We start from the raw sequence: 24749 nt of genomic DNA, 5'->3' as shown, positions 1-24749 counted from the left end.
GAACAAAAAAAAACTAGTCACGGCCTGACCTACTCTACCATAGAAAATACAGGTTTTCAATGGTCAGGACATGACATCTTTGCTTTCTTGGGTACAGGAACAATGGTGAACATCTTTAAGCAAGTGGTGACAACAGACTGGGATATGGAGAGATTGAATATGTCCGTAAACACTTTAGCCAGCTGGTCTGCACATGCTCTGAGGACACGGCTTGGGATGCCTTCTGGGCCGGCAGCCTTACTGGATCATTGCCCTCCCCCGCCTTTCCTTCGGCAAAACAGATCACGTCTCCATTCTGCTCCTCACCACCTATAGGCAGAAACTTAAACAGGAAGCTCCTGTGGTAAGGACTGTTTATCGTTGGTCTGACCAATCGGAATCTATGCTTCAAGATTGTTTTCATCATGCGGACTGGGAAATGTTCCAGGTTGCCTCTGAGAATAGTATCAACGGAGCATGCAACTATGGGGCAAAACAGACGCCCTTGGCTTAGATTGTTGACAACATGTAAACTACACTGAACAAAAATATAAACGCAACATGTAAAGTGTTGGTACCATATTTCATGAGCTTAAATAAAATATCCCAGAACATTTCCACATGCACAAAAAGCTTCTTTCTTTCACATTTTGTGCACAAATGTGTTTACTTCCCTGTTAGTGAGCATTTCTCCTTTGCCAAGATAATCCATCCACCTGACAGGTGTGGCATATCAAGAAGCTGATTAAACAGCATGATCATTACACAGGTCCACCTTGTGCAGGGGACAATAAAAGGCCACTCTAAAATGTGCAGTTTTGTCACACAGCACAATGCTACAGATGTCTCAAGTTTTGAGGGAGTGTGCAATTGGCATGCCGACTGCAGGAACGTCCAGAGAATCTAATGTTCATTTAATAATCCATAAGCCGCCTCCAACGTCATTTTAAAGAATTTGGCAGTACATCCTACCGGCCTCACAACCGCAGAGTGTAACAACGCCAGCCAAAAACCTCCACATCCGGGTTCTTCACCTGCGGGATCATCTGAGACCAGCCCCCCAGACAGCTGATGAAACATTTGCACAACTGAAGAATTTCTGCACAAACTGTCAGACAGTCTCAGGGAAGCTCATCTGCATGGTTGTCATCCTCAACAGGGTCTTGACCTGACTGCAGTTAGGCTTTGTAACTGACTTTAGTGGGCAAATGCTCCCCTTCGATGGCCACTAGCACACTCGAAAAGTGTGTTCTTCACGGATGAATCCCGGTTTCAACTGTACCAGGCAGATGGCGTATGGCGTCGTGTGGGTGAGCAGTGTGCTGTTGTGAACAGAGTGCCCCATGGTGGTGGTGGGATTATGGCATGTGCAGGCATAAGCTAAGGACAATGAACACAATTGCATTTTATCTATGACAATATTAATGCACAGAGAGACCATGACAAGATCCTGAGGCCCATTGTCGTGCCATGTTTTAGCATGATAATACATGGTCCCATGTCGCAAGGATCTGTACACAATTCCTGGAAGCTGAAAATGTCCCAGTTCTTCCATGGCCTGCATACTCACCAGACATGTCACCCATTGAACATGTTTGGGATGCTCTGGATGGATGTGTATGACAGCGTGTTCCAGTTCCCGCCAGTATCCAGCAACTTCATACAGCGATTGAAGAGGAGTGGGACAACGTTCCAAATTCCACAACAGCCTGATCAACTCTATGTGAAGGAGATGTGTCACACTGACTGGTTTTCTGATTCACGCTCCTACATTCGTTTTCAGGTGTCTGTGACCAACAGGTGCATATCTGTATTCCCAGTCATGTGAAATCTATAGATTAGGGCCTAATGAATTTATTTAAATTGACTGATTTCCTTACTTGAACTTTAACTCAGTAAAATCTTTGAAATTGTTCCATGTTGTGTTTCTATTTTTGTTCATTAACATTGTCTCCAATGTTTATTGAAAACATAAAGACATTTGCACAATGAGAACTTGTCTCAAATACATCTTTACAGTTGTTGATTAGCGAGCTAGTGGTTTTTGACATATTAGCACTGACATGAAATCAGTCAAAACACCTCAAAACAAGATGAAACGAGTCACTTGCGATTCCCCACATGGCAGTTTATTGTCATTGTTGCTAGCTATCTGGTCCTCCAGAAAACCACTTTTTCCCCATTGAAAGTGCGCATCGTTTTCGTGACTTTGTCAGCTAACCCATCTCTACTAGAGGTCTGGAATGGACGATTAATTAGGGCCTATTTCAAGTTTTCATATATATATATTGTAACACCTTTATTTAACTAGGCAAGTCCGTTAGGAACACATTCTTATTTTCAATGACGGCCTAGGAACGGTGGGTTAATTGCCTTGTTCAGGGGCAGAACGACAGATTTTCACCTTGTCAGCTCGGGAGATCCAATCTTGCAACCTTACAGTTAACTAGTCCAACGCAATAACCACCTGCCTCTCGTTGCACTCCACAAGGAGACTGCCTGTTACGCGAATGCAGTAAGCCAAGGTAAGTTGCTAGCTAGCATTAAACTTATCTTTAAAAAAACAATCAATCATAATCACAGGTTAACTACACATGGTTGATGATATTACTAGATATTATCTAGCGTGTCCTGCGTTGCATATAATCTGACTGAGCATACAAGCATACAAGTATCTGACTGAGCGGTGGTAGGCAGCAGCAGGCTCGTAAGCATTCATTCAAACAGCACTTTAGTGCGCTTTGCCAGCAGCTCTTCGGTGTGCGTCAAGTATTGCGCTGTTTGTGACTTCAAGCCTATCAACTCCCGAGATGAGGCTGGTGTAACCAATGTGAAATGGCTAGCTAGTTAGCGGGGTGCGCGCTAATAGCGTTTCAAACGTCACTCGCTCTGAGACTTGGAGTAGTTGTTCCCCTTGCTCTGCATGGGTAACGCTGCTTCGAGGGTGGCTGTTGTCGTTGTGTTGCTGGTTCGAGCCCAGGGAGGAGCGAGGAGAGGGACGGAAGCTATACTGTTACACTGGCAATACTAAAGTGCCTATAAGAACATCCAATAGTCAAAGGTTAATGAAATACAAATGGTATAGAGAGAAATAGTCCTATAATTCCTATAATAACTACAACCTAAAACTTCTTACCTGGGAATATTGAAGACTCATGTTAAAAGGAACCACCAGCTTTCATATGTTCTCATGTTCTGAGCAAGGAACTGAAATGTTAGCTTTCTTACATAGTTCTCTTCTTCCTCTTCCTCTGAAGAAGAGGTGTAGCAGGGATCGGACCAAGACGCAGCGTAGTTATAATTCATGGTTCTTTTAATAACGAAACTATACATGAAATAGACTACAAAACAAGAAACATGAAAATCCGAAACAGTCCCGTGTGGTACAAACACTGACACAGGAGACAACCACCCACAAAACCCAACACAAAACAGGCTACCTAAATATGGTTCCCAATCAGAGACAATGACTAACACCTGCCTCTGATTGAGAACCATATCAGGCCAAACATAGAAATAGACAAACCAGACACACAACATAGAATGCCCACCCAGCTCACGTCCTGACCAACACTAAAACAAGGAAAACACACAAGAACGATGGTCAGAACGTGACAGTACCCCCCCTCCAAGGTGCGGACTCCGACCGCACAACCTAAACCTATAGAGGAGGGTCTGGGTGGGCATCTGTCCGCGGTGGCGGCTTTTGCCCTGGACGTGGACCCCACTCCATAATTGTCTTAGTCCACCTCCTTAGCGTCCCTTGAGTGGCGACCCTCGCCACTGACCTTGGCCTAGGAACCCTAACAACGGGCCCCACTGGACTGAGGGGCAGCTCCGGACTGAGGGGCAGCTCGGGACTGAGGTAGCTCAGGACCGAGGGGTAGCTCGGGACCGAGGGGAAGCTCGGGACCGAGAGGAAGCTCGGGACCGAGAGGAAGCTCGGGACCGAGAGGAAGCTCGGGACCGAGAGGAAGCTCAGGCAGGTTGATAGCTCTGGCAGATCCTGGCTGACTGGCGGTTCCGGAGATCCTGGCTGACTGGCAGTTCTGGCAGATCCTGGCTGACTGGCAGATCCTGGTTGAATGGCGGATCCTGGCTGAATGGCGGATCTGGAAGATCCTGGCTGAATGGCGGATCTGGAAGATCCTGGCTGACTGGCGGATCCTGGCAGACTGGCGGATCCTGGCTGACTGACGGCTCTGGCAGATCCTGGCTGACTGGCAGTTCTGGCAGATCCTGGCTGACTGGCAGTTCTGGCAGATCCTGAGTGACTGGCGGATCCTGGCTGAATGGCGGATCTGACGGATCCTGGCAGACTGGCTGATCCTGGCTGACTGGCGGCACTGGCGGCTCCTTGCAGACTGGCGGTACTGGCGGCGCTGGGCAGACTGGCAGCACTGGCGGCCCTGGGCAGACGGGTGGCTCAGGCGGCGCTGGGCAGACTGGCAACTCTGATGGCGCTGGGCAGACGGGAAGCTCCGGCAACGCTGGAGAGGAAAGCTCTGGCAGCGCTGGAGAGGAAGGCTCTGGCAGCGCTGGAGAGGAAGGCTCTGGCAGCGCTGGACTGAGGAGCTCTGGCGCCTCTGGAATGAGGGGCGGGAGGTCTGGCAGCGCCGGACAGGCGGGAGACTCCGGCTGTGCCGGAGAGGAGGAAGGCTCTAGCAGCGCTGGACAGGCGAGACGCACTATAGGCCTGATGCATGGTGCCGGCACTGGTGGTACTGGGCCGAGGACACGCACCTCAGGGTGAGTGCAGGGAGGAGAAACAGGGAGTACTGGGCTCTGGACACGCATAGGAAGCCTGGTGCGGGGGGCTGCCACCGGAGGGCTGGTGCGTGTAGGTGGCACTGGATAGACCGGACCGTGCAGGTGCACTGGAGCTCTTGAGCATCGAGCCTGCCCAACCTTACCTGGCTCGATGCCCACTCTAGCCCGGCCGATAAGAGGAGCTGGTATGTACCGCACCGGGCTATGCACCCGCACTGGAGACACTATGCACTCCACAGCATAACACGGTGCCTGCCCGGTCTCTCTCGCTCTCCGGTAAGCACAGGAAGTTGGCGCAGGTCTCCTGCCTGGCTTCGCCATACTCCCTGTGTGCCCCCCCAAGAAATTTTGGGGGCTGACTCTCGGGCTTCCTACCGCGCCTCCGTGCTCGCTTCGCCAACCTCATTCTCCTGTAACCTTCCTCGCACTGCTCCATCGAATCCCAGGCGGGCTCCGGCACTCTCCCTGGATCGACCGCCCACCTGTCTCTCTTCCCAAGTTGTGTAGTCCAGATTTTGCTCCCATGTCCCGAAATCCTGACATCGCTGCCTCTCCTGCTCCTTGTAATGCCGCCTCTCTGTTTTCGCTGCCTCCAGCTCTGCTTTGGGGCGGCGATATTCCCCAGCCTGTGCCCAGGGTCCCTCTCCGTTCAATATCTGTACCCAAGTCCATGAGTCTTGTGATGCTGGCTGCTTGTCACCACGCCGCTTGGTCCTGTTGTGGTGGGTGGTTCTGTAACTGTTCTCTTCTTCCTCTTCCTCTGAAAAAGAGGTGTAGCAGGGATCGGACCAAGACGCAGCGTAGTTATAATTCATGGTTCTTTTAATAACGAAACTATACATGAAATAGACTACAAAACAAGAAACATGAAAACCCGAAACAGTCCCGTGTGGTACAAACACTGACACAGGAGACAACCACCCACAAAACCCAACACAAAACAGGCTACCTAAATATGGTTCCCAATCAGAGACAATGACTAACACCTGCCTCTGATTGAGAACCATATCAGGCCAAACATAGAAATAGACAAACCAGACACACAACATAGAATGCCCACCCAGCTCACGTCCTGACCAACACTAAAACAATGAAAACACACAAGAACGATGGTCAGAACGTGACAGAACTTAAACTTAAACTTTTTTGCATTATTTAACCCAAATTTAACATGTTTCATTATTTATTTGAGGCTAAATTGATTTTATTGATGTATTATATTAAGTTAAAATAAGTGTTCATTCAGTATTGTTGTAATTGTCATTATTACAAATACATTTTTAAAAATCGGCCGATTAATCGGTATCGACTTTTTTTGGTCCTCCAATAACCGGTATCTGCATTGAAAAATCATAATCGGTAGACCTCTAATTTCTACACTGACTCGGTAATTGGGTTTATCTGGAATTCCATAGAGGATGTTGTTCCCACTCTGCCGATTAGAATTGATCAAAACCAAAAACCGTGGATAGATGGCAGAATTCGCACAAAACTGAAAGTATGAATCACCGCATTCAAGGTGACTGGGAACATGGAAGTGCAGCTACGACCTCTGTAAGGCAATCAAAGAGGCAAAACGGCAGTACAAGAACAAAGTGGGGTCACCATTCAACGGCTCAGACACGAGAAGTATGTGGCAGGGACTCCAGACAATCACGGATTATAAAGGGAAGGCCAGACACCGACACTTCACTCCTGGACCAGCTAAACGCCTGCTTCGTCCGTTTAGAAGAAAACAACATCAAGCCGCCGATGCATACATCGATCCCCTTGCAGTCCTCCTTCTGCTGAGAGCGCCGAGCGCTGATGCTGCCTGTGTCTTGTTGTTGGGAAAGGTTCAGTAGAGGATAACCAAAATCCGATTTGAATGAGTTCTCCAGGGTAAGCCAAAAACACTGTCCCCATAATGAAAGGCACAATAATGCCTCTGCCGAGAGAGTGTGTGTGTGTGTGTGTGTGTGTACACAGGGATTAAGTCTGTCTTCACACAAGTGATGCATATTCGCTCACATACTGTAGGACACTGTTTTTAAGGCCTCTTTTCAGACACTTTTTCCAGTCAAGTGGCCTTTTCACTCCCCTCAGAGAGGGTAAATGGTGGTGCTCTTGAGCAGCTAACCGACAGACTCCGCAATGGGCAACAAGGGTGTCCTTTAATGAAGTAAGAGAGAAAGAAATGCTGATTTAAAACTCCACTGGTGTGCGAAAGAACAGTCAATACAATCTGCTCATTAGAATCTACACCTGAACTGCCATTATAAGGTGTGAATAGATTATTACAGTTTTGTACCGTTTGGAAGTTCATCTGTCTTCATTTTACAGATGGATGAGGTATACAATGCCTGGCTTGCAACAGAACACATTATGTGAAAATACAATGTTCTCCTATAATGAGCAAGTCCCCTTTTTGTTTGAGTTCATTTGGCAGTATACTCTATACCTAAGTCTACAGGTATGTCTATTTCTCTCAGTCGTTTAGCTGTTCATTGAGTATTCTTAGTCCAGGCTTCTTTATGGTTTAACCTCACTGTGTTAAACAGATCATTTTCTGTCTCTTTCTCAGTGAAATTACTAGTTCCTGAATTGACTTTGTTTGTTGTTCCTCCCAGAGCCAGCCGGAGATCGAGTACACTCTGCCGGAGCTGCAGGCTCCCCACTCCAATGTGGCAGACAAGCCCTGGCCACAGATTCACTCCCACACACAGAGACCCCATGGTGAGACCCCATGGTGGCATGCAGCTCTGTCACACACTGACACCCATAATGTACAAAACATCAGAAGACCTGTAGGACAGGGTTCCCCAACTTGTGGCCTGAGAGCCGAATTTGGCCCGGGGGTGAATTTATTTGTTTAATTTGCAAAATCAAAACAAAACTCGTTTGTCATTGTTGGACATAAAAGACTGTCAAAACACCAGGAAATCAGCTCCAAGTTGTTTTAACTTTGGAAATCTGTTCTCAAGTATTTCCACTCAGAAATAGAGACGTGATCTTATCCCAATGTAAACAACGTTTGAAAGTATAATGTTTTTGTCAAATACTATATCCGTTTGTGCTTCTTGCGGTCAATTTGCAGTGTACAAATTATTTGAAAATTATGTTCCGGCCCCCGGATCATCTGCTGAAGAAAAATGGGCCCGCAGCTGAATGTAGTTGGGAACCGCTGCTGTAGAATATATAGTATACAATGCATTAAAGGAGGATTACATTGAATTGATTATGCTTTATTGATCTCCAGAGGGGTGAAATTAGGTTACATTTGTTACACTTCCTCATAAAGTCTGTTGCTCATTAGTATTCACCTCTGTGCAGGTGTGAAAGGACATGGGGAGAAGGTAGCAGCCAAGGCGGGAGGCAAGGGCAAGCACCCAGCAGTCCAGCAACATACGGAAGACCTAACCGCTGAACATGACTTCCTGGGATGCATGTCAAGGTGAAGAGATATTGAACAAGAATAGTCATCTGCCCATATCAACCCATTTGCGCCCTCTGATTTAGAGGTCCTCTGAGTTGTATTGCCTGTATCATTACCTAATCCTCCCCTTTCTCTCAGGCGCTCTGGGCTGCCTCGTTGGATCTTGGCTGCCTGTCTCTTCCTGTCCATCATGGTGATGTTGTGGCTGAGCTGTGCCAGCCTTGTCACTGCACCTGAACAGCACATCAAAACACAGGTAAACACATTGGTCATACAATTTTATCTGATTTTCATCTAAGTCACAACAATAGACAAAACACAGTCTGCTTAAACTAATAACACACAAACAATTATATGTTTTCGTGTCTTTATTGAACACACCGTGTAATCATTCATAGTGCAGGGTGGGAAAACTGGTTGACCCTCCATTAAATAACCTCATCCAAACGTTTTCCGTAGTTGCGGATCAGACCTGCACAATGGTCATGAGGAATTTTTGACCATTCCTCTTTACAAAACTGTTTCAGTTCAACAATATTCTTGGGATGTCTGGTGTGAACCGCTCTCTTGAGGTCATGCCACAGCATCTCAATCAGGTTGAGGTCAGGACTCTGACTGCGCCACTCCAGTAGGTGTAATTTCTTCTGTTGTTGATTTCATTCTGTGTTTTGGGTCGTTGTCCTGTTGCATCACCCATCTTCTGAGCTTCAATTGGCGGATAGATAGCCTTACATTCTCCTGAAAAATGTCTAAACTTGGAAATTCATTTTCCCGTAGATGATCGCAAGCTGTCCAGGCCATGAGGCAGCAAAGCAGCTCCAAACCATGATGCTCCCTCCACCATACTTTACAGTTGGGATGAGGTTTTGATGTTGGTGTGCTGTGCCATTTTTTCTCCACACATAGTGTGGTGTGTTCCTTCCAAAAAACTCAACTTTAGTTTAATCTGTCCATAGAATATTTTGCCAGTAACACTGTGGGACATCCAGATGCTCTTTTGCGAACTTCAGACGTGCAGCAATGTTTTTTTTGGACAGCAGTGGCTTCTTCTGTGGTGTCCTCCCACGAACACCATCCTTGTTTAGTGTTTTACGTATCGTAGACTCGTCAACAGAGAGGTTAGCATGATCCAGAGATTTCTGTAAGTCTTTAGCTGACACTCTAGGATTCTTCTTAACCTCATTGAGCATTCTGTGCTGTGCTTTTACAGTCATCTTTGCAGGACGGCCACTCCTAGGGAGAGTTGCAACAGTGCTGAACTTTCTCCATTTATAGACAATTTGTCTTACCGTGGACTGATGAACATCAAGGCTTTTAGAGATACTTTTGTAACCCTTTTCAGCTTTATGCAAGTCAACAATTCTTAATATTAGGTCTTCTGAGATCTCTTTTGTTCAAGGCATGGTTCACATCAGGCAATGCTTCTTCTAGCAAACTCAAATTTGTGTTTTTCTAGTGCAAGGCAGCTCTAACCAACTCCAATCTCGTCTCATTGATTGGACTCCAGGTTAGCTGACTTCTGACTCCAAATAGCTTTTGGAGAGGTCATTAGCCTGGAGGTTCACATACTTTTTCCAACCTACGTACACTGTGAATGTTTAAATGATGTATTCAATATAGACAAGAAAAATCCAAGAATTTGTGTGTTATTAGTTTAAGCAGACTGTGTTTGTCTGTTGTTGTGACTTAGATGAAGATCAGATGAAATTTTATGACCAATTTATGCAGAAATCCAGATAATTCTAATGGGTTCACTTACTTTTTCTTGCCGCTGTATGTGGTCTCGCAAAAAAACAAAAAACATTTTATGATATGTTAGTGCTTAAGATCCCGGACTGCATCTTTAATTGTTAACTCACTCAAGTGTTATCTTAAATGGCATGTGTTTACCTGTGCGGGAATTACTCCTAGAGACAATGGGAACATTTCTATCGATTTGAATGAATAACTGATTCCTTTTTCCAGCTGAGCATCAACGGAGACAAGGAGTTTCTTGATGACGTCCAGAAGGTCAACCCCTACCATCTGACCCCTGTGATTGCTGTAGCCATCGACCAACCAGAGGAGAGCGAGGAGGCAGGACCACTTCCAGTCAAGGTTGACATCAACAAGACATCTCTCTAGGGGACCAATGGGATAGGATCAGTGCTTTCTGGGGTAACGTTTTCGTAAAACCTCCCTCAGTAAAAGATGGAGAACAGAAACACACCAACATTCACACCAGATTTTCTATAGATGCATGGCACCATCCCTTCACTACAGGTTTGTCTCGTCTTTCTCTAGCGAGTCTGCCCATCAGATGTTAGCCTGTTGTGCTTGTCTCTGTGTAGAATACTGATTTTGTAGATTCATGCTGTCCATTGTTAAACCTCACTAAGAGCTTCGAGATCAAATTGTCACCACCTTCTTGTACCTATCATTTTATACTTGACACTGCAATTGCTTAAGGCTTATTTAATAGACAGTTGAACTATTAAATGTAACTACTTAGTTCTGCCTGTGAGAGAGTTAAGGAGAACAGGTGAATGAGCGCTGAAAGCTTTCCAAGCTTTTGATGTACAAGGGGATAGAAAAAGAACACAAGGATTCAAATTGAAGGTGAATAACTGTTTTCCTCATGCTCTTACATACTTTTGGAATTAATTGGTGACTTGCAGAGAAATAAAAGCAATTGAGATATTCAAAATGCTTTGAAAGGTACCTTGTGAACGCTGCAGGAGACAATAGCTACCAGTGTTCACCTGTGTTTGATGTGTTTGAGTTTGACTGACGTCAACTGTGAGAAGCAAATATACATAATACATCTTATTTTCCTCACACTGAATGAAAGAGAATTCTCATATCAGATTAAAACCTCTTATGAATTGGCCACTTTTTTAAATTTTTGCCTACAATGACATGCCAAAATCTAACTGCCTGTAGCTCAGGCCCTGAAGCAAGCATGTGCATATTCTTGGTACCATTTGAAAGGAAACACACAAAAGGAAGTTTGTGGAAATGTTAAAGGAATGTAGGAGAATATAACATTAGATCTGGTAAAAGATAATACAAAGAAAGAAAAAAACAGTTTTTCTCTACCATCATCTTTGAAATGCAAGAGAAAGGCCATAATGTATTATTCCAGCCCAGTTGCAATTTAGATTCTGGCCACTAAATGGGAGCAGTGTGTGCGCAAAGTATTAGACTGATCCAAGGAACCATTGCATTTCTGTTCAAAATGTTGTATCAAGATCCAAATGTGCCTAATTTGTTTATTAATAACTTTTCATGTTCAAAACTGTGCACTCTCCTCAAACAATAGCATGGGATTATTTCACTGTAATAGCTACTGTAAATTGGACAGTGCAGTTAGATTAACAAGAATATAAGCTTTCTGCCAATATCAGATATGTCTATGTCCTTGAACATTTTCTGGCATTAGCCTACATTAGTTCAACCATCCCGCAGGGGACCCACCAATCCTGAAGAAGTTTTGAATACTCCATTTCATTCAATTCAGACATTTGGCAGACAAAGGAATTGTGCTCAAATTATGTTGGCTGGGTCACCCACAGCTGTGTGTGTGTGTGTGTGTGTGTGTGTGTGTGTGTGTGTGTGTGTGTGTGTGTGTGTGTGTGTGTGTGTGTGTGTATTTGCGCGCATTTGCGTGTGTTTGAGGAAAATCAAAACAGTGCTTGGTGTATTTATTTATTTATGCCTTTGTGTATTTATTCAGAACCAATAGCATAAAGTACCTGTTTGATAGTGTAATTGAAGTGCTATGTAAATGCTCATCCATCCAAATCTTTCCTATTGTTATGACTGTAATAAAACATTGTAGCCCTTTTTACAGATTTGAAAAGAGACTAATAATAAGACTAATATTATTGTGTTATTATTGTATCTCCTCAAGAGTTACACCTATTAGCTATGAAATGTGTCATGCACTTTCTAGGAGATGGTTCTGTATTCTATACGAGCTCATAATGAAGGGATGACCAATGTGATGCGCAATGCAAGGCTTTTAGAATAGACCTTTGTTTTCAAGTTACACAGTCAATGAGCTATATTTTGATTTTGCCTAGTCACAGTGCATGCTAGTATGCTACAACACATTACATTAAACCACCCATCTCAGTAGCAGGAAACTAATATAGACTTGTGATTTTTGTGTTTCTATTTAAATGTTGTATAGAATGTTATGATAATAATCTCATGATTTAAGTTTGGGAAAGAAACAAGATGGATATATCTATAAACCATTCAATATCAGTCCTGGTTCAAGTGAAAGTTCATGTAGCTAGTGATAGGAGTTTCAAACTGTAACGGTTCCTTTTTATCGATTTGTTTTCAATGAAATGATATACGACATGACGAATAAAGTGTTTTCATGTTAAACATAATGGAGATTACTTTGTGGGTTTTATGTCAGTACACGTGTATCTCATCTATGCATGATCAATTATGGAATGACTTGTACTGGTAGTTCCATTCAGATTTAAGATGTTCTTATACCATATCAATGTAAGAAACATCTTTCCACTTCCTTCCATAGATTCAAATACTTCATTAAGGATATTAAATATCAACAAGAGATCAATATAATCACATACTTGTAGGTCATACACCACTAGTATTTTCGATTTGTTAATTCTCTATTGTTCTTTTTTGGTTGTAAAATCCTACTAAACGTTTCATGTACAAGATCTCCCCAGACTGTCATTGTGTTTGTGTGTTATTTCAGTCTCTGCACTCCCATGAGAGACATTTTAGTGAGGGAGCCCTACCAAATGCATCTGGAACTCATTTGAAACCCTTCTGTCCAGACAAAAGACACACACAGCGCTGGGTGGCTGAAATATAAAGGGTCAACTTATTGATTTTTTTTAATAGCTTGTTCTCATGGATACTAGTTCAGAAGAAACTCCAAATGATTATCATTATACACTTAAGAAAGAATGGGTAGAAAATGTAGAGATTTTTGGCATTTTTATCCACATGGTGGCGCTAAAGCTCCTCACTGTTTTCATTGTGTCTATTTAGCTGTTATTGCCTTGTGCATTCTGATTCAAATGATACTGTCGGTACACTGTCTAATAATGTCATTCGATCTTTCACCAGGTTATATTCAAACATCATGTTTTGTTGTTTGACTTGTTATATCTGCAAGGTTATGATTTTCCTGTGAGAATTTCAAACCTATCTTTTACTGTGGTCAGGGCCCGATTTGTGGGTTTGATGGAAACTTAGCCTACTGAATGTGGATTTTGGGCAAATGTTCACTTTAGAAATGCACTCAATCTCATATTCCACTGTGAATATTTGACTTTTCCACACATATTTGAATGAATTTGGTGTAGAATGCAACACCTAAACTACAGTGCCTTGTGTGAGCTACTGGCCACTGGACAAGTTTGGATGATGTTTAATTTCTGCTTTGACAGCATCATGTGTTTCAATTTATGGTGTGAATTTGGCCCCCCTCTGTTCTGTCTCCAGAGGATGGTGTAAATTGGCTTAGAACAAGAGAAACATTTAGAAATATGTCAAACTTATTTGTGCTGTCTATCTCAGTGTGTCCATGTGTCAATAAATTGATAAACCCTCCTTTTTTCACTGAAAGGGTAGCATAGTTATTTCTGCATAAGAAATGCACTGGAAGAAACCTTAACAGCTCCTTGGAGACTAGTTTTATACAACTGAAGCCAGGAGTATGATTTCATCAAATTCTATGACAGAGCAATGAAATTTAATAAATATCTTTGAATTTCACAAAATTATAATCTTAGACTTATGGCTCTGGTTGGAGATTTCATATCAATCATAATGACCCTAAAAGATAGCCAAGGTTGATTAATTTCTACAGCTATTCCAATATTTTCTTGGTATGTTCCTCCTCTGGCTTCCTCCATTTCACAGATATTATGAATGTCCTCCTATTTGCACAATGTCCATTTACTCACCCTAGTCTATCTGCATAATGGGCAGCCATGCTATGTGAATATTAGACAGTGAGAAGACAATGTGTCGTGGTGCATATTCAAACATGGCCCCCAGCCTTCGTCAGGGTCTACGATGAGGGGAAGACATTCTCCCTCATAACTTGAGAAGAAGCCTGTTCGCTGTGGAGGGATGAGCCAGCCAGCGCTGTGTGAAAACAATGCCACCCGTCTCCCATTCAGTGGCACACCGGGGCTGAGAGCCGCCTCAATGTGCTGATTGTCTCCCATAGTGTATGTTCAGGGGCTCTACAGACTAAACCCTGCATCCCATTGCAGCGCCACTCCAATAACGTGACCCACCCGCGCTCTAGCTGGAATGAATGAGGCGAGCTGCAGCTTGAATGAATGAGGCGGGCTGCAGCTGGGCTCCCATTGATAACAATGGCGGATAAGTAGGTCCGCTGAAGGGGAGGACACAGATCACATGCGCTGATGCCTCAGTCTGTAAACACTCTTTTGCAGGCGTCAAACTGCACAGGGTATCTGATCTGGCTAAACATATCCTGGTTTCTGCGTAGGCATTGAGGAAGAGCAACAACACAAGAAAGTTGTTGGGTGCTCTTTCATTGTGAGATAGGCTCTTTCATGCAAATACATTCTGCTGACTTCCCTGGGTCTGTTGACATAGAGAGATAAGCTGTGATTTTTTTATGGTCATTACTTTAGGTCTTCAGCCTTGGCTTACATGCATTTGAAGCTGTGAAATGTGACCTCAAGGAAATAATACCCTCCACAGTTCCTAATTCAACATTCATAAGCAGACGGTAGTATATGTCTGCCTGTCTGTCTAATAGGGGGTCGAAAGCTGTTTGTTGTACAAATCCATGTTGGTTCAACATGGAGCACTGCCTTGTTAGTCTCCACTAACAGCTGTGTGTCTGATGACAGAGCCTACAAGCCTGGCACGCCATGCTACCAACTTGGTTGTAGCACTGGTGTCTTACCAAATCATGAGCTCTAAAATGGTCTACTCCAGTGTCTGCAATACTGTGAGTCAGACACAGAGGGAGCCATGGATCCAGGTTTGAGATCTGCTCCTTACATTAGTTCCTATGGGTTGAAGGCACTAGGCTTCTTCAACAGGCTCTCTTTTCTCTCTCCTCTCCTCTCCTCTCCTCTCCTCTCCTCTCCACTCGTTCTCCTTTCCTCTCCCCTTCTATCCTCTCCTCTACCTTTCTCCTTTCCCCTCTCTCCTTTCCTCGCCTTCCATCTACTTTACTCTCACTCCTCTTCTCTCCTCATCTCTCCTCTCCTTTCCTCTCATCTTCTCTCTACTCTCCTTTCCTCTTCTATCCTCTCCTTTCCTATCCTCTCTCCTTTCCTCCTCTCTCCTCTCCACTCATCTCCTCTCTCTCCTGTGCTATCACAGAGCAGAATGAAAGCATAGCTGCTATCTTATCTGGCCAAACCTGCTGCTGCTGTATCCAACCTGCAGTGCATTAAACAGCACAGCCCACCACCACACATACACAGCACCACTAAACAGGACTGGAGAAACTAACGAAATAATGAGATGGAAAGGAGGGAGAGAGAAAGAGAGAGGTGGAAGTAATGAGTGAGATTGAGGGGAGTGATGTGTGTGCTATGTAGTCATGGGTTGTGGGACATTTGTGAGATTCTGTAGTGTTAGTTTTTTTTGATGATTGAGGGGATTATTCTGTAATTGTACATCTTCATCGTGTTCTGCTGAGTTTAGTCGGAGCTAGACTCCTGAGCATCTCCTCAGTCGCAATCAACACAGAACACTAAAGCATCAGATAGAACACGATGAAGATGTAAAACTACAGAATACCCTCTCAATTGACTAAACAACGAACGCTATCTCACAAATGTCCCACAACCCCATGACCACATAGCACACACATCACTCCCCTCAATCTGTAACTACACTGAATAAAAATATAAACGCAACATGCAACAATTTAAATTTTACTGAGTTACAGTTCATGTAAGGAAATCAGTCAATTTAAATGAATTCATTAGGCCCTAATCTATGGATTTCACATGACTGGGAATTCAGATATGCATCTGTTGGTCACGGATACCTTAAAAAAGTAGGTGCATGTGACCACCATTTCCCTCATGCAGTGCAACACATCTCCTTCACATAGAGTTAATCAGGTTATTGATTGTGGCATGTTGTCCCACTCCTCTTCAATGGCTGTGCGAAGTTGCTGGATATTGGCGGGGACTGGAACACGCTGTTGTACATGTTGATCCAGAGCATCCCACACATGCTCAATGGGTGACATGTCTGGTGAGTATGCAGGCTATGGAAGAACTTGGACATTTTCAGCTTCCAGGATTTGTGTACAGATCCTTGCGACATGGGACCGTGCATTATCATGCTGAGACATGAGGTGAAGGCGGTAGATGAATGGCATGACAATGGGCCTCAGGATCTTGTCTCGGTATCTCTGTGCATTCAAATGGCCATCGATGTAGTTTCATCAGATGTCCGGGTGGCTGATCTAAGAAGATCCCGCAGGTGAAGAACCCGGGCTGGCGTGTGGTCTGTGGTTGAGAGGCCGGTTGGACGTACTGCCAAATTCTCTAAAATGACATTGAAGGCGGCTTTTTGGTAGAGAAATTAAAGTTACATTATCTGGCAACAGCTCTGGTGCAGTGGCAACTCGTCTTTCAGGGCAGATGGGGCAGAGACCGCATTAATACGTATCACATATCAGTTTGCAAACAATGTAAAACAAAACAGAATCTTTGAGTTAATAAAGCAGCATACAAACTTGGTCTTTTTTGCTCTCTTGAGTCAGGCAGCTCCAAAATGCAGGTGTTTCAGCCGAGCTCAGTGCTTCCTGTGGTGGTGGTGGGGCAGCCAGCGGAAAATACGGAGTTACATTAGAAGTGCCCATTCAAGAAGGCTCAAGGTCACTGGCCACATAAAAAATGGTAAAATCATGTTATATATACAGTAGCTTTGAATGGACCGTCAACATCATACTTTCAAAATCTTAGCTAGCAAGTTAGCAGTCATCATCATGAGTCAAGTCGACAATCTACTTGCAAATCCTTTTCCAGCCTTGTCATACGAAGAGAAATAATGAAGAGAAATTATAGATCAAATGTGAAGGTGTTCATCGGCCATTGGACATGAACATTACACAACAAGGAAATCTCAAATTCAACAATAAGTGGTTTGGAGGAATCAGTAGCTAACTGCAAGAATTGCAAAGCAATCACTAGCCTGCTATTCATTGGAGTGGGTGTGTGGTCGAAGTCTGGGTTTAAGGGTCTCTTTTTCAAGCTTAAAAGGATAAACATTCAGCGTTTGCCATGCTGTCAATGAAGCATGACTTCTGCCACGCTCAAAACAACCGGAAACAACTGGAAACATGAAACTGAGAAATCTCAGACTTCAGTGAGTTCAAGACAACTGGGAACACAGAGAAAAGCGAGTTCCGACTGGGAAAATACGTTTTGAACAGTCATCCAACTCAGAATTGCATGTCGGGAACTCAGGCCTCTTTCTAGAGCTCCAACCTGAAGATCATTGATATCTGTGTGAAATTTGAGATGTACATAAGGTGTATTATGTTGTTTCTACTGGTATCCTATGAAGACAGGCAAGGACAGACTTTGAAAGATTCTATCTGATCCTCAATTGTCGTTGGACCTACAATCTAATTACAATGTAACACAAAACTCCTGTGTTAGGGAGAGGAAGCTCCACTTCCCTGTACTTCTTGATGTAGTTAAAACACTATGGTCAAGAAAACAAAATCCCCGGACAGACAACCTATTCAAAAGTGCCAAACTGGAATTTATAAAGTTTTATTGTATATGTGCTACAGTAAGATATTTCATTTGTAAGACAATGCCAGGGATTGAAATAAATGTGAGATTATGATAAATGGTGAGTGTATGGGGCATCTGAACATAAAACACAGTCTTGTTTTGGGACTGAAGTTCTGGGTGACATAGGTAATAATAAGGACCAGGATTGTTTCCTGGTCAGTTCACAGGAAAATCTCCTGACCCTAGTAACAGCTCCTGGCAGATCTCTCATGGGTAAACACTTAAGGGGACTGTTTTCCATAATTCAATGTGGGCTATAATCAATACCCACTACTAGCTGAGTGAGGAACAATTTTCAAGGAGAGTGATACCTTGAAATTGCTATGTAACTATTCAAATCTGTGATAGTTTGGTGGACACATCGTCAGTTGCAATTAAAATATGCTAAGACATTGTATCAATTTCAAATGTGGCCATACACAGGTGCAAAACATGCCTGTGAACTGTAGCCTAATCCAGGTCTGGCAACTCTGTCATCGTGCATGGGTGTTATTACTATATAATGCTCTGGCACTGCAAAGATGAGTATTGCCTGATGACAGACTATTCAGTATTTGTAGTTAAATTGACAGGGAAAGTTAAACACCTTTCTCTCAAACACACACGTACGCGAACACACTTTCACACACACACACACACACATATACATACACGAGCGAGCAAGCAAGCAAAAAAGTTATGACAAGATAGTTTGGTAACAACCAATTCTGTTTAATTTTTAACCCGTATTTGCGCTCTTCTTCCTGGGCTAAACATCTGTATTTACACTAATAATAATAATAATATTCGTTTTTAACTCTTACATGTATTCATATGTATGGATAGACAGACTACATTGTACGGATGCTATTCGGACTATTAAACTCCAAACTGCCCGACACGCCACTCTGCAAACTCCGTGCACAGGCATGAGTTGACGGTTTCAAGCTACCCTCTCTGTGAATTGATTCTACTATGAGCCTACTCTTATCTGCGCTTTTTCGAGCGGGGTGTGTATTACTAATCTAAAGTCTATCTCTTCGTTTATGATCAATAAATAATATTTGGAGAATAAAATACTTAATAATAATGTTATAAACCTTATTTCATTTTACTGATGGCCAAAATAATAGTGTTTTAAATGGTTATCTCTCGGTTTTCTTATTTCTCACAGTTTCTGTCCCCCGCTTTGAAAAATGGAACATTCCACAATTTATTCCAGGGAAAGACTGACAGTTTTTTGGGTCATGAAGCAGCTGTTCAAGTCAGCGTCCATTCCTCCCTCCGCTGGAATAAGAAATTAGTCAATTTTAAAGTAAATAACTAAAGCCGTTAGCTGATAAAGGGGAAATATAGAATAGTGTACCGCCCAAACATTAAAACCCATCAATATGATTTTGTTCCTATATACCATTAAACGATTGAACACAAAGGAGCTATCCTGTACTATAATCAGAATAATAACCTATTGAACATGATAACCTATACCTTCTGTGTTTACACACTGATACTATCATTGTTGTAACAATATATCATATCATAATGCATTGAATAATTAACTAAATATGATATTAAAGGACACATATTCTGTACCAATAATTGTGGTCTATGGAGTAGAGATATTTGTGATTATTGGGAGCACTTGATAATATGAATTTGTTCATTTCACTGATTCCTCATGGTTCGTGCAATAATCACAGCCCTTAGCTGGAAGTGTGACAATAATTTGATTGATGGGGGCAACATATTAAGAGGGGTGGTCTTTGTATGATGTCACTAATTCATGCATATTTCTTTATCGGTCTTTGTTGCTTTTTACAATCATATTACAGACAATTGATAAATTAGCCTAATGATATACTGTACACTGCAATCAAGTCACTTATCATTTTGACCTTACACAGTGAGTGCTATGTAAATGGCCATGTCTGCCCCATGACGCTCAGATGAATTCACTATGTATCGGCCTACCACCCCCATTCTTTTTTGACAATGTATTTTCAATACTGTCATAACGTCATCTAACTTTTCATCTAACTGTTGAAACAGTAATATAGGAGCATTTCATCCTACAACAACAGCATGTTCTGTCTGGTGTCTCAATGTTCTGTTTGGTCTTTCAATGGACTGTTAGAACTTATTAACTGGCAAGTCTCAGATCATTTTCATAATGGAGACGTAACCATTACTAAGAAATGGATTCAAGTTCATGGTCATGGCATTGCGCAATGTTTTCTTTGAATTGATTAATGTCTTGTTTTGAACTACTATCATTCCAGAAGTCAAAGTTGAGCATTTCCTATCTTAACGTCTCTGTTTAAGAATCAATAGTAGGCTGAAATGAACAACAATACACCTTAAACCATTGATCTTTCTAAACAACAACACCAGTTGGACATAGGGCACCAACAGAGAGACTAAGTGTTTTTATCAAAGTTCAGCCTCTTTGCTTGTGGAAGTGATTAAACAGTAAACATACATTTTATCCTTAGAGGTTTATGAGGAAAGCAGTTTTTTTCATTTTAGAGAGATTGAGCCAGTTTGATAATTTTTCAGAGTAGGCTATTAGAAAGAGTCCAAGCTATCAAACAATAGAAGAAACATGTTATCACAAATCGATTCTCTAACCTTCATGATCTTCTCTAGCTAAATCTAGTTACACCATTGACTTGAAATGCTGAATTAAACAAATTCCTTTTGAAATAAAACAATAAATCAGTTAAGTTTCAACAGTTTTCCAAAATGTTATCCATCTGCTCGGTTGGCAGTCTAGAATATATAGACTCAGAATAGTATCTCCTTTTGGACTTAGTGTTGCATGTTGCGTACGTGCCGATAGTCCGCCAGAGCAAAGGAGGACCTAAGCGCTGATCCCAACTGATCTTTATTAGCACTTACATCAACCTTTCCATCCATCTGTCCATTTGCCCAACGTCAAAAGTCAGCAACCAGCATGAGCTCCTGCTATGGCCATAATTGGAATCATATGTTGAGGCTGCGCTGAAACCAAGTACAAGACGTCAACATCAAATAAAACCTGCTGTCAGCAGAGAGGCCTGTGACAGGCTGTAGCTACCCTGCTCTGGGGGAATGAAACCATATCTTTGCTGGAATGGGGAACAGTCCTTAAAATGGAAGCCCAAGATTCTTTAACCTGGCTGGGAGAGATTCCAAACCCCATCTGAAAATCTGGGGGTTTTCACCCCATCCCCTGACATGTTGTTATACCTCAGTGGGCAGAGTGTGTTTTTTCACCTGTGGTATTGTACATGTCAATCATTCTGGACAGACAATGATGCAATGTTCACACTGTCAAACACTTAGTAGGGTTAGGTGAAGATTAAGTTGTCTTAGACATGTAAACTTAGTCATTCCATCATCATTCCTGTCCATCATGGTGCCATTCTATGGGATTTAGGATGATTTGTTGTTGACCCAATGATGTCAATTGTAATGCTGCTGTCTTAATAATCCTGAGGGCATCACAGTGCAGCACAGAGGAAGGCCTTGTTGTTCCTAATCTGGAAACACTTGTTTAGCTTGTTCAGCATGTCTTGTTTGAGCTTTTTCATTAACTCCTTGCCAGCATCAGTGAGTTGACTGAACTCCAAAGCATGGTTGTAGTGTTATGTTTCTTCAATCTGTGTTACAGGTGGCTACAGAGAACCACACCATACCAATCAATGAGCTAATAGTTATGAAATTGCCCTTAAATCTGAACTGTACATGAGTGAGACTGAGAGAGTCGGAATGTGCTTGGGGTTTGGTGCAGTGGAAGAAACCAGACTGTGCCCTGTTGTTCGTCAAGCGACTGGGATCAGATCCTATCTGGTGAGGAGGTGTCTGCTCTGGAGGGGATAGTTTACGTAAAGGATAAACTGGGCCCGGGGTCTAATCCCCTATGCAGAGAGCAGGATGTGTGTTTATTACTGCTGGCTACTCTAGCCTTTCCACTTGTTTTACACCTCAAGAGGATTCTAGTTGAGCTAAATCTCATTATTTATGGCCGGATACAGAGACGATAATTAGGCCAGCTCGTGTGTCTTTAAATAGATCAGTTAGACCTGCCTCTGCTGTTCAGGTTCACTGATGAGATGGCAATGGCAGGGAGGAGAGGGGAGGAGGAGATGCTCTCTATCGGTTCATTCAGAGTCTCCAGTCTATTCATCATCACAGGGTTATTCATTTATCTGCTCTGGCAGGGATGTACATCTTTAAATTAATATTGTTTTCATGTGTGAATATATGGTGAATAAATTGGAATTAGAATGATGGCCACATCATTAGCAATATTTGTATCTTTTCTCTTGCACTGTAGATGTCTTTTTTTCTGGATGAATTTAAATTGTGTTGAACCAGGAGTCTTTATATGCTGGAACCATGAAGTTTTCCTTCCCTTTTTATAAACCCAAAGAGGTACAGTAGTTAACTTCATAGGTAGTTAACATGAAAATTATGAATGGTGACAGAGAGCCCTGAAGGACCCTATCACGAGTGCTGGAGTGAGGACAGGAAGCGTTCATTGATAGAGAATGTGGAAGTGGAACTCAAAATGCAGTTCACATTAATGTCACAATCTCAGAGAAGCCAAAAAAAGAACTGAACGCCCATAAAATATGTATTAGAGAGAATATAAAGCTGAAATATATTACCGATAAAAGGAAGAAAGTATCGATACATCTGAGTGAGAGAGGTAGGGGATTCCACAGAGACCTGCAGCCATATGGATGTGTAGGTTTGTAATATACATGCAAATAGCCATATGCTTTAGTGATATGGGGAGCTGCAAAAAGATAAATATTGTGTGGAGGCTCATTACTGTACACTGCACAACGTCAACTTCCAGCTCACACCACTGGGCAGCATCCAGGGCTGGGGTGGCAACAATGGCAGAATTACAGAATAATACGTGGAGAGAGGACGAGAGAGAGAGAGAGCGAGAGAGAGAGCAATGGAACCAACCAATGGGATCTGTGGTACCACGCGGAAGAGGCAGGCTAGTTGTGCTTTTGCAGAGAGCAGGCACACAGCTCCAGAGAAACTCCAGAGAGCAGGCAGCAGGGAGACATATGGCCCAGGAGAGAGGGCCCTTTGCTGGGTTGACTGGCCAGACTTAACCCTGGGTAGTGTTCCGAATGGAACAAATGTTTTATTGGGAGACATGAATGCTTGAGAGGATATTTTATTGTCCATTTTACCTCTGAAAACACTGCTTCCCTCCTCCCTGGCACCAGTCCCCGAAACCCACAGCCAACACAACCACTGGTTTGATATGGCCTTTTAGGAGATATGGTGCACTGGCAAGTGAATGTTCATGCTCGTGAGTGTACATTGGTGTCCGCTGAAGTGTGAGAGTGATGGATCAGTGGCTGTGTATGTTACAGTAATGTGTATGTTTTACAAGTGCAGTGCACTGAGTCGGCTAGATATCCATCTGTGTGAATGTGTGTGAGTGTGTGTCTCCATAAACATGTGAGTGTTAGAACGAGATCGTTTAAGAGTTTGAGGAAGTATCTAGGTGGGGGAGGCAGTGCAAATGTTTGTGAGAGAGTGATGCATGAAAGCATATGGCAGTTTCTACATATGAGACATGCTATCTGCACACACAGTGCAATGATGATGATGAGACACTACAATACACTGTGCCCAATGAGAGGGACAGGTCAATTGGAATATGATGTGTGTGAGCAGTTTATGATCGTGTGTGTGGTCAGTGTATGTTCCTCAGTGTGTTTGTGTAGAATGTCCAAGCAGCATTTCCCTGATGGTGTTTCATATATTTCAGAGATTGTGTATTGTGTAGCCTAGTCATAGAATGTTCTCTCTGCTACCGCACGGCAAGCTGTATCAGAGCGTGAAGTCTAGAACCGCGAGTATTCTTAACAGCTTCAACCCCCAAACCATAAGACTCCTGAACAGCTAATGAAATGGATACCCAGACTATTTGCATTACCCCCCCCCCTCCCTCCCCCCTTTACGCTGCTGCTACTCTCTGTTATTATCTATGTATAGTCACTTTAATAACTCTACCTACATGTACATGTTACCTCAATTACCCCGACTAACCGGTGCCCCCGCACATTGACTATGTACCGGTATCCCCTGTATATAGCCTCGCTATTGTTATTTTACAGATGATCTTTAATTATTTGTAATTTTTTGGTAATTTTTTATTTTGGGGTATTTTTCTTAAAACTACATTGTTGGTTCAGGGCTTGTAATTAAGCATTTCACTGTAAGGTCTACACCTGTTATATTCGGCGCATGTGACAAACAACATTTGATTTGATTTTATATGTCTGAGGGTGTACATGTGTGTGCTGGGCCTGCAGCAGTGAAGCATAGCGGCACTGCAGAAGTTTGTCTCTCTCTTGTGAGATGAGTTGGCAGTAGCGTCTGTCCTCACCTGCAGTAATCAGTGAAAGTGGAGGTCTGACCCTCTCTTCTCTCTACCTCTCCCCGCCTGCCGTTTATCCACATGCCCCCGCCCCCCGGCTGAGGGGGGAGGAGTGTGTGTGTGTGTGTGTGTGTGTGTGAGGGGAGAGGGTTAAGGGGTGTAAAGGCCCCGATCCTGAAGTCAGTTGTTTGGCGTCTTTCTGGAAAGGGCTGTAAATGATGCATGATACTAAATAATAACAACTGAGACATTGTACATGTTTATAGACACTTGTAAGGACCGTGTTTACATGTTTAGCTATGCTTAGTTACAGTATGTTGCAGCTGACAAGTTAAGCAACGTTGGGGGGGGGGAAAACACAATCAATGGTTCTATCAGCAAGCCACTGTCATCAGTAATATGTTGAGTTGTCATA

General features: G+C 43.0%; 1 protein-coding gene across 1 annotated transcript in view; it reads left to right on the top strand.

Moving 5' to 3' along the window:
• The window catches only part of LOC115144900 (transmembrane protein 59-like), a 40489-nt gene extending 27943 nt beyond the window's left edge, over nucleotides 1-12546 (top strand). The window contains exons 5-8 of the mRNA XM_029686019.2: nucleotides 7359-7464; nucleotides 8062-8182; nucleotides 8303-8420; nucleotides 10130-12546. Coding sequence (XP_029541879.1) covers nucleotides 7359-7464; nucleotides 8062-8182; nucleotides 8303-8420; nucleotides 10130-10288 — 504 coding nt within the window. The 3' untranslated portion in view covers nucleotides 10289-12546. The remainder of the gene's footprint in view (nucleotides 1-7358; nucleotides 7465-8061; nucleotides 8183-8302; nucleotides 8421-10129) is intronic.
• Nucleotides 12547-24749: the final 12203 nt, after the last annotated feature.

The sequence above is a fragment of the Oncorhynchus nerka genome, linkage group LG17 (assembly GCF_034236695.1).
Source record: "Oncorhynchus nerka isolate Pitt River linkage group LG17, Oner_Uvic_2.0, whole genome shotgun sequence".
NCBI lineage: Eukaryota > Metazoa > Chordata > Actinopteri > Salmoniformes > Salmonidae > Oncorhynchus > Oncorhynchus nerka.
This window is presented reverse-complemented; position numbering and strand designations above follow the sequence as displayed.